The sequence below is a fragment of the Elaeis guineensis genome, chromosome 6 (genome assembly GCF_000442705.2).
Source record: "Elaeis guineensis isolate ETL-2024a chromosome 6, EG11, whole genome shotgun sequence".
Classification (NCBI taxonomy): Eukaryota; Viridiplantae; Streptophyta; class Magnoliopsida; order Arecales; family Arecaceae; genus Elaeis; species Elaeis guineensis.
Genome location: NC_025998.2, coordinates 14,336,999 through 14,347,947, shown reverse-complemented (window position 1 = coordinate 14,347,947; position 10,949 = coordinate 14,336,999). Strand labels below are relative to the sequence as shown.

General features: G+C 55.5%; 1 protein-coding gene across 1 annotated transcript; it reads left to right on the top strand.

The window, feature by feature from the left end:
* The first annotated feature begins 385 nt into the window (after positions 1-385).
* LOC140858729 (uncharacterized) lies at positions 386-4,811 on the top strand. Its single transcript, XM_073260036.1, has 3 exons — positions 386-439; positions 2,690-3,352; positions 4,647-4,811. Exons 1-3 carry the CDS (start codon positions 386-388, stop codon positions 4,809-4,811), a joined length of 882 nt encoding a protein of 293 aa, XP_073116137.1.
* Positions 4,812-10,949: the final 6,138 nt, after the last annotated feature.

Here is a 10,949-nt window from a genome sequence, read left to right as displayed (position 1 = left end):
TCGTGGCTCACTTCGGCACCAGCAGGAAGCCGTCGCGAACGTCGGACAGCCTTTTCTCCCTCAAACAGGGAGAAAACGAGACGCTCCGATACTTCGTGGTGCGATTCAATACGGCCACACTTGAGGTCCGGGACCTCAACGAAGACATGGCTATCTCAGCCATGAAACGGAGGCTGAGGGCATCCCGATTCACCTACTCCCTAGACAAGACCCTCCTCCGGACATACACCGAGCTACTGGAGCGCGCGTACAAGTACATGCGCGCAGATGAAGGAGCTTCCGACCGACGCTTGGCCGAACCCAGAGGCCCGAAGGAGAAGCGGAGGAAGGGTCGGGAACCCGCTGCGCCCAGCAGGCCCCCGACCAATGGACGGGTCTCGACACCATGACAGAACCAAAAGTCGCCCCAGCGGCAGACTCCGAGGCCGACACGCCCCAGGTATGATTCCTACACCCTCTCTCTGCCCCCCGTGCGCAGATTTTGATGGAGATCGAGGGAGAAGAATACCTGCGACGGCCTCCGCCTCTGAAGGCAAAAGGCCTCGACCGACGGAAGTACTGTCGATTCCACCGGGGCCACGGCCACAATATCGAGCAATGCATCCAGCTTAAGGATGAGATCGAGGCTCTCATCCGCCGGGGGTATCTCGATAAATTTCAAAGAAATCCGCCGACTTGACTTGCGGCCGACCGACAACCCCAGCCGACTGAAGAAGTGATAACTAATCGGCCGACGGCCGGGGTCATCGATATGATTTCCAAGCGACTGGGCCCGGGGACATCTGTGGGAGGGGAGCCGATGAAAAAACTGCGCCCGGACGACGTAATCACTTTTACAGAAGAGGACGTTCGGGGCATCCAAACTCCCCACGACGATGCTGTTGTTGTTTCGGCAACAATAGCAAACTATGATGTAAAAAGAATTTTTGTAGATAATGAAAGTTCGACAAATATTTTGTTTTACTTGACCTTCTCCCGAATGCAACTATCGACCGATCGACTTAAGAGGGTCTCCACGCCCTTAATAGGCTTTGCCGGGGATGCCGTCGCGATGGAAGGAGAAGTTACCCTACCTCTGACGGCCGGCACCGAACCACGATAAAGCACGGTCCACTTGACTTTCGTGGTTGTCCAAGTACCTTCAGCCTACAACGCCATACTTGGACGATCCGGACTTAACGCCCTCAGGACAATCGTGTCGACGTACCATCTCCTGGTTCGGTTCCCAACCAGGAACGGAGTCGGGGAGATGCGCGGGGACCAACAGCTCGCTCGTCGATGCTTCCAGATCTCCGTCCAAAGCGACGAGTTGAAGGGCTCCCTGGCGATCGACAAGCTGGACCCGCGAGAGGAGGGAGAACGGGGCAAACCGGCTGAGCAGCTCGTCCCCATCCCGATGGTCGGGGATCCCGACCGAAAGGTATGGGTCGGTTCTCAATTACCCGACCCAGACCGACGACGGCTGGTGGAGCTGCTGAGAACCAATGCCGACGTATTCGCTTGGTCGGCAGCGGATATGTCGGGCATCCCCCCAGAGACAATGATGCACCGACTCAACATCGATCCGACCATGAGGCCGGTGTGACAAAAAAAAAGGTCTTTTGCCTCGGAAAGACAGAAGGTCATCGACGAAGAAGTAGATAAGCTACTCGAGGTGGGCTTTATCAGAGAAACCACCTATCCCGACTGGCTCGCGAATGTTGTCATGGTCAAGAAGGCCAACGGAAAATGGAGGATTTGTATCGACTACACCGACTTAAATCGGGCATGCCCGAAGGACAGCTTTCCACTTCCGAAGATCGACCAGCTGGTGGATGCGACGTCCGGATTTCGACTACTCAGCTTCATGGACGCCTTCGTCGGGTACAATCAGATCCGGATGGCGCTCGAGGACGAGGAGCACACTGCCTTCGTGACTCCCAAGGGCCTCTACTGCTACCGAGTAATGCCCTTCGGGCTGAAAAATACTGGCGCCACCTACCAACGACTCGTCAACAAGGTCTTCAAAGATCAGATCGGGCGCAACATGGAAGTATACGTCGACGATATGCTGGTGAAGAGTGCGCAGATTCAGGATCATGTCCGGGATCTTGAAGAGGCTTTCCGCACTCTATGACGACACCGGATGAAGCTGAACCCGACCAAGTGCGCCTTCGGGGTAACTTCGGGAAAGTTCCTCGGATTCTTCATCTCGCAATGAGGAATCGAGGCCAACCCGGAGAAAATCAAGGCCATCATCGACATGCGGCACCCGGACACCAAAAAGGAAGTCCAGCAGCTGAATGGGAAAATCGTCGCCCTCAGTCGATTCATCTCTCGGTCGGCTGAAAGGTGCCTCCCGTTCTTCAAAACCTTACGGCAGGCCAAGCAGTTCTCTTGGCCGGACGAGTGCCAGCAGGCCTTCGAGGAACTGAAGAAGTACCTCGCCTCCCCGCCGCTCCTTGTGAGGCCGGAGGTCGGGGAGGTCCTGTACCTCTACTTGGCCACTTCCCCAGAGGCGGTTAGCTCTGTGCTCGTCCGGGAGAACGAGAACCGGGTTCATCAACCAGTATATTATGTCAGCAAGGTGCTCCACAAAGCTGAGACCCGGTACTCAAAGGCAGAAAAGATGATTTTCGTCCTAGTCATTTCGGCACAACGACTCCGTCCATACTTCCAGGCACATGCCATTGTGGTCCTCACCGACCAGCCCCTGAGGGCTATCTTACACCGACCTGACACGTCGGGACGGCTGGCGAAATGGGCTGTGAGACTGGGCGAATTCGACATCCAGTACCGATCGAGACCTGCCTTAAAGGCCCAGGTTCTCGCCGACTTCATCGCGGAATGCCCGACGGCCGACATACAATCGGGGGAGGACGACCCGATGAAGGTCGGGACCTCCGACTGTTGCTCCGACCTGACCTGGGTGCTACACATCGATGGGGCTTCCAACGCTCGGGGGAGCGGGGCCGGTTTTCTACTCACTGGCCCAGAAGGAGTGACCACTGAACACGCCCTCCGATTCGACTTCAAGGCCTCCAACAATCAGGCCGAGTACGAGGCGCTCGTTGCGGGGTTAAAATTAGCACTGGAGCTCGGGATAGACCGTCTCCAAGTCTTCTCCGACTCCCAACTGATCGTCGGACAGACCAAGGATGAATTCGAAACACGGGATCCGACCATGGCCAAATATCGCCAAAAGGTGAAAGATCTCGTGACGCCCTTCAAACACTTCGAAATCTCCCATATCCCCAGGGCGGAAAATGCTCGGGCCGACGCGCTATCCCGGCTCGCGATGTCCGACTACGGCGCCCTGGGCCAGGCCTTCGTGGAGAATCTCGGGCGACCTAGTATCGACGAGGTCGACGAGGTGCTACAACTGACGGTCAAACCAAGCTGGATGGACCCGATCGTTCGGTATTTGACCGACGGGATCAGCCCCGAGGATCCCACGGAGGCCAGGCGGCTCCGATGGTCGGCCTCCCAATATGTAATCATGGATGGCCGACTCTACAAAAGGTCGTTCTCCCTTCCCTTGCTTAGGTGCTTGGGACCGACCGACGCGGACTATGCTCTTCGAGAAGTGCACGAAGGGATCTGCGGGAATCACTTGGGGGGCAAGTCTCTAGCCTACAAAGTCCTGCGACAGGGTTACTACTGGCCCACCATGAGGAAGGACGCGGCTGAGTTGGTCCGAAAGTGCGAACTTTGTCAGAAGTACGCCAACGTGCAGCACCAACCGGCCAGCCAAATCACTCCCATCGTCGCTCCATGGCCCTTCGCCCAATGGGGGGTCGACATTCTCGGTCCTTTCCCTCCGGCATCGGGTCAAAGAAAGTTCATAGTTGTCGCCATCGACTACTTCACCAAATGGATGGAGGCCGAACCCTTGGCGCAGATTACCGAACGAAAGATGGAGGACTTTGTCCAAAAATCCATCATCTTCAGGTTCGAGTTGCCGCATACCATCATCACCGACAATGGGCGGCAATTCGACAACCAAGACTTCAGAGATTTCTGTGCAAGGTTTCACATCACGCACCGACTGACTTCGGTCGGGCACCCTCAGTCCAACGACGAAGTCGAGGTGACCAACCGGACCATACTGCACGGGCTCAAAATCCGACTAAATGAAGCCAAAGGCCTCTGGGTCGACGAGCTGGGCTCCATTCTGTAGGCTTACCGAATGACCCCCCGCATTCCGACCGGAGAGTCGCCTTTCAGCTTGGCCTATGGAACGGAGGCAATGATTCCGCTCGAGATTGGACTGCCGTCTACAAGGGTCGAGCGGTATCAAGAGCCGGACAACTCTGATTGTCGGAGGGCCGACCTAGACCTCCTCCCTGAACTGCGAAACGAGGCTCAACTTCGCATGACTTCATACCGACAGAAGGTGGCCCGGTATTACAACGCCAGAGTCAGACCAAAGCTCTTCAGGCCTGGTGACTTGGTCCTGAGAAAGGCAGAGGTCTCGAAGCCCCTGGATCAAGGGAAGCTGGCTCCGAACTGGGAAGGGCCCTACACGGTGGCAGATACCTACGGTCCGAGGGCCTACCGACTGGAGACTCTGGATGGGAAACCCATTCTCCGAACATGGAACGCCGACAACCTGAAGCTGTATCACCAATAAACTTTGTACTTGTTCATTGAGAATGCGAATCCAGTTTGAAATATCGGAGTTTAATTCTTCGACCGACGATCCGCGCTCACCATGGTTGAGCCCCGACGCGCCGACTCGGGCTCGGTGTCCGCCTGAGACCGACTGCACCATCGTCGATGATGCATCGGACTCTCACAAAGACCGAGATACCTACATTGACGGGAGTTGACACTCCTTTGACGGTCATACTTTCGGGCCAGAATGTCGGCTAACTTACCGATTGAGCCCGACCAAAGAAAGGCGAAATGCCTACGCGACCGCCGTCGCGACTTTCGATCGAGCTACGATCGATCGAAGGATATTCGGCTTGCCACCGTCTATCGAACGATGCGACCTCAGTCGCATTCATGATTCACCGACCGAGCTACGGCCGGCTGGAAGATATTCGGCTTACCACCGTATATCATGAGGCGAAGTATGGATACCCGACACGAGGGTATCGGGATCCGACTTGTCGACGTTCCGCCGACTAAATGCGTCGGACGACATTCGACTGAACGCGTCGGAAGAGACCCAACAGCCGAACCTTTATCCAGTGGTCTGTCGGCTCCCGACTCGACGAACGTGCCGACTCACGGTCGGAGGAAGGACTCCCGACTTACTACTTCGACCGTCGAAGGCGGATCCTGAGTCGGGACTTGGTCAACCTTCGTGGCGGCTGAGTTGCCGAACGTCCCAACCGACTTACATAAGTTAACAACTCACGTGTTCGGATGCATTTTACAACTCATGAAAGAAAGAAAAACAGACAGAGGGAAAAAGTTTGAGCTTAAGACTGATTTCATTCAAGGTCAAAAGGAGCTTACAAAATCGGGCCGAAGCCCCAGTTACAATTGTTCTAAGAAGAAAAACGAAAAAGATAAAGGCCAACGAGGCCGCGGTCATCCCTCCGAGTCGATCTCCTCGACCGACGGAAGGTCGGGGATGACCGGCGTATCCACCTCGATCGGCGCTGGGTCGACGGCCGAAGCAGGATCGTCGGTCGGTGGGGGGCTGACAGTCAGTGCCGGGACAAGGGTCGCAGCCGTCTCTCCTTCGGCCACTTGTCCCTGGACGGCCTCCCCCGCCATGGCGATACCTCCCGACGGATGGTCGGCCATCTCCTCCGTGGCCTGGTCCTCGGCTCCCGGCGGGACGATACCGCTGAGGTCCAGCTTCGAGTACAAGGCTTGGACCGCATCCCGATCGTCCTCATACCCCACCCGGTACGATGCGAAGCCGGACTCCAACATCTCCTCCCGGTACTGGTCGGTGGCACGGAAGTCATCCACCGCCCGACTTGCCGACTCCTTCTCCGACCTTGCTTCCTCTTCTGCCCGACCGAGAGCATCCTTTGCTGACTCAGCCTCTGCCTTCGATATGTCGGCGTCGGCCTGGGCGATTGACAGATCCTCCTCAGCCTTGGCAAGTTTTTTCAGGCTGACTCGGAGCTGCTCGCGCTCACCCTCGAGTTCAGCGGCAACACCGTCGCGCTCGCACCGCAGACGATGCACGGTTCGACCCTTGCGTTTGGCCTCTTTCCTGGCCGACCTTAGCTCGGACCCGAGGTGGGAGACTTCGTCCACCAACTTGGCCTCCCGATCGGCCGACTGCTTCAAGTGGTCGACCAGCGTTGCACGATCGGCTTCGGCCGCCGCCGTCCTTTCTTTCCAAGCCGCTCGGACGTTTCCGAACCTCCGGTATCCGGCTTCAAGTTCCGACATGGTGTAGATCAGCTGCCGACGCAATCGTTTTGTCAGAAAAATAAGGTAACTAAAATATTAAGGAAAAAGGGGGCGAAACGGGACTTACCTCAACCATGGTCGGGTAGAATGAAGATAACATCTCGGTTACTTGCCGAGACCTCAGCGCCTCCACGTCGGCTGGAAGGAGGATCCCCTGGCACAACCTTCTGGCCAGGTTGTGGTCGGCCAACGCCGACGCCCCTTCGGGGAACTGTGCACTGGGCGGCACGGTGCGACTCCCCGACCTCGTGTCGTCTGAGGGGTCCATCAGAGCTTTCCCCCTATCGGCCGCCCCGACCGACGGAATTGGCAGGGAGGGAATGCTCGAGTTTGAACCGACGCCTCCCGTTGCGGCCGCAGAAGCCGTCGGGTGGTGTTCGGTTTCCCGAACGTCATCCGGCGCCACACCTGCCGGCGAGGCCGTCGATGTCCCTTCGGCCGCTTCCTCCGCCGGCCTCTCCTCCGGTTGCGCCGCCGGAGCCGCGAGCGCTATTACCGACTCCGACTGGTCAGTCGCCGATGCTTCGACGGTCGGCATCGCTGGGGTGGGCTTCTTCGGTGGATGCGAAGGTCCTGCCCCCGATGCCGGCCTCTTCCTTGCTGCGTACTGCCGGATCTCGGCGTCGGTCGGCCGCATCCTCGGAGGTATCCCTGCGATACCGACAGACATGTTAATCTAAGAACCGGAACAAGGGCCGAATGAGAAGAAGACCGGGGGGTCGGGCGGTACCTAGTCGGGGGATCAAGCTCAGGCCGGCGTCATAGAGAGCTTGTTCGGTAACAAGCTCTCTCTGCTTCGAAACCGATATGTCTTTGAGCCGGTGGAAGTCCTCCCGGTCGTCCGCCTCCACCCGGCTGTTGTCGTTCGCTTCAGTTCGGGGCACGCCCCAGTGGCAAGGGAAGCCCCAGGGAGAAGAAGATGAGACGAAGAAAAATTGGTTCTTCCATCCGTGGATGGACGAGGGAAGACCAGTAATGAAAGAAAGACCCTTCCGGGGGTTGAAGAGCCACCACCCTCGGGCCTTAGGGTGGGGTCGGAGCACAAAAAATACCCGGAATAGCGAGATGTGAGGGTTGGTCGGCAGAAGCTGACACAACAGGGCGAAGCTGATTATTAGTCGGACGGAGTTTGGCGCCAGTTGCGCCGGACAAAGTCCGTAATAATCTAGCAGATTCCGGACGAACTCCGGAATCGGAAGCCGAAGACCCGCGCGGAGATCTTCGACGTACAGTGCCAGCTGACCCGACGGAGGGTTGTTGACTCGACCGCCGGCCCCTGGGGCGGAAAGTTGAAACTGCTCCGGGATGCAATATTGATCCCGAAGCCGATCAACGTTCGGCTCCGAAAGCGAGGAAACCTCAACTTCCGGAGTCGACCGAAGGTCATCGGTCGGATTTCCCGACCGAGCCCCTCGAGGTGGATTTCCGGCCATCGCACCAGAACCAAAGGGGAGGCGAGGCCGAAGGAGAAGAAGAAGAGAAAAAAGAAGAAGGAGAAGGAGAAGAAGAAGAGGAAGAAGAAGAAGGAAGGAGAGAAAGATCACGAACCCGAAACTGACCCTTTAGGAAGTGAAAAGGGGGGACGGCTGCCGGCGACGACAGAGGGAGTACTCGGGCAGAGTCTCTGCAGCAAACTGTTCAGGGTGGGGTTTCGAGCGCAAGTGACCCTATATATATAGGGCCGATCAATGGCCGAGATGACCCCGTGCCGACCAACGTCTCCCGGATGTGCGACACGTGGCGGCCTCCGGGCCCTCTCTTTGGCCCGATGATTCGGCGCGCGCATCCCGGGGACGGCCGCACCACCTTCATTAAATGCGAGAGGCGTCGGCCCAACCACCTCCGACACGTGGCGAAAGGGCCGCGGTTTCGAATGAAATCGCCCGCGGCGGTTCGCGTTCCCGATGGGACGCCTGGCAGCACCCCGCGTTCCCCGAATCGTCCGGCACCCGATCTCCTGACGCCGACGGGACGGGACGTCTGACACCGAACCGTCCGGCACCCGATCTCCTGACGCCGACGGGACGGGACGTCTGACACCGAACCGTCCGGCACCCGATCTCCTGACACCGACCGGACATCTGACACCGACTGGACGCCTGACGCCAGCAGATCGCACGGCATTTATAAGATGCCTGACATCACACCAACCCACGGTACGGTCGGAATTAGGCACGCCGTGATTCCACTCCTTGTCGCCCAGCGTCGCTGTCCAAGCGATGGCATCGGCCAACTCACCGTCCGACCCAGGAGTGGAGGGGGGCAACTGTTGGGGAATACCGACCGACCCCGCTCACGCCGGCTTATAATCGAGCGCCCGACCGACCGACGAAGCGACCGACCGCCCGACCGACGGAGCGACCGACCGACCGACCGACAGAGCGACCGACCGCCCGACCGACGGAGCGATCGACCGCCCGACCGACGGAGCGACCGGCCGTCCAGCCGACCGATCGATCGATCGGCGGGCGCCATCACCTGCCGATTAACGGCCCCCTACCGATTGTGGACACGCCGGTCGAGTAGACCTTTTCCACTTTCCGGGCCGACTGAACCAGGAAGTCCGACGGCCGACTCTCGCAACATGCCCGGCTAACCATCGAGGGGGCCCGAATCTCCACCCGATGCCACGCGGGTGGCAACCGACCTAGAGCCGATCGACTCCTCCGATCGCCGTACAGCCGTCAGAGCCTGTCAGCCCTGACAGCGACATGCGGCTCTGCCACCTTAGGGCACTATCCCGCCTAGGGCATTGTCAACCCTACTGATTTGACAGTCCCACGGCGGTGTGACATTTTCACGGTGACTCTGACAGTCTACAGTGAGTTGACAATTCTCCAATTGTCCGCGCCATTAATGACGGCGCCATACCACGCTCCACTATATATATACCGGGGAAGGCAACAGTGCAAGTGGCGGGAAAAACAACAGGCTTGCTCCCCCTCTCTCTCTTTCTCTCTCTCTCGTTTGAGCTCTCTGTCTTCATTTCACTGTTGCCCAGTCACCTCTCTGACTTGACCGTCGGAGGGTCCCCGCCGGAGCCACCTCCGGTCAGTGTGGACTTCCTTTTTTGCAGGCGCTCGTTCCCGACGATCAGGCGACGAGGAGATTGGCCGCAACAGACACAAACCAGGGGCCTAGGGCCGGGGCTTTTTGTGATGAAATGACAAACAATAAACAGACAGGCCGGCAATATAAAACTTTAAGCTTAAATTAAAAGTAATTTAACAATTAGCTAAAGCCAATTCTAATTGGATAAATCTAATTGACTAAGAATTTAGGATTGGGCTAACTCATGAGTCATGACTTAGACTCATCCAAAATGACTAAACCCTCGGGCTCAGGTCATACATTCGCGCTGAGATACGGGCTTGGGCTCAGGCTCGGGCAGGATCCAGGCTGGGTTGAAGGTATGTCTGAGCTCGACCTAAAAGAAACACATGCCCTATATTTAAATCCGAATCTAGCCTAAAGTGTTTCGGGCCGAGCCTAAAGCTCGACCTAAGCTCGAAGTCCGGTCCGAGCCCAATTATAGTCCTAATCCTTCCAGTAACTTATTGAATCAAACGATAGACGGACGTCATCCATCAATCCAATCCAATCCATCCATCTTCTTATGATCCCAATCAAACATAGAGTTAATACTTGCAGTTTTATTTTCTCGTTTGAAATTTTGAATGATAAAAATATTTTTCTTCTGAAAAAATTATAACATCCTGTGACGATATTATGATATACTACGGTCAAATTATGATTTTTTCTATATGATGTTATAATTTTTTTTTTCAGAAGTCATAAAGAGAGAAGATTATTTTCGTCATTAAAAATTTATAAAATTTTTAAATGATGAAAATATCTTTTTATTCTTTATAATATTTGTGGCTAAATTATGACATTGTGTGCATGAAGTCATAATTTGACTGCAAAATATCATTATAGGATATTATAATTTTTTTAAAATAAAAAAATATTTTTATTATTTAAATTTTAAATAAAAAATAAAATTATTAATATTAAATATGTATCGAAAAATAGTGGTTACATGATGGGCCTTTTGTTTCCTTGTATCACAAAAAATAAGTGGAATCCACCACGCGAGGTGCTCCGCGACGATCCCAGCACAGCACAACGCCCACCGCTCCTCCGTGTGCGGCTCGGCACGTGACACGCGACAAGTTGAAGTCCTCAACCAAATTGGCCCATTAACAATGTGTACGTGTTCGGAAGTGATAAGAGAAGAACGTTGTCCGCTAGACGGGACAGTAACAATGGATCTGATCACCCAAGGTCCCGCTCTCCAGACTTATGCTCTTTGGACCAGATCACCCCCACTGCCCTTCTATTACCCTATTTCTTACTCTCGCCGGACGGCTGATGATTGTTCTATTGAATTCCGTATCGGGGCCCCAAATCGATCAGCCGCCGTCCAATCACTGGCGCACCCAAAAGCCAACGAAGGGTTGTGCGACAGCGCTTTGTAAATATATTTTATAGGAGATTAGGAAACTTATGTACCGTTAATCAAGGGATTTTCATCCCAATAGGTCACCAACCGGAAACCCGTAGGGTTAGTATTATTATTA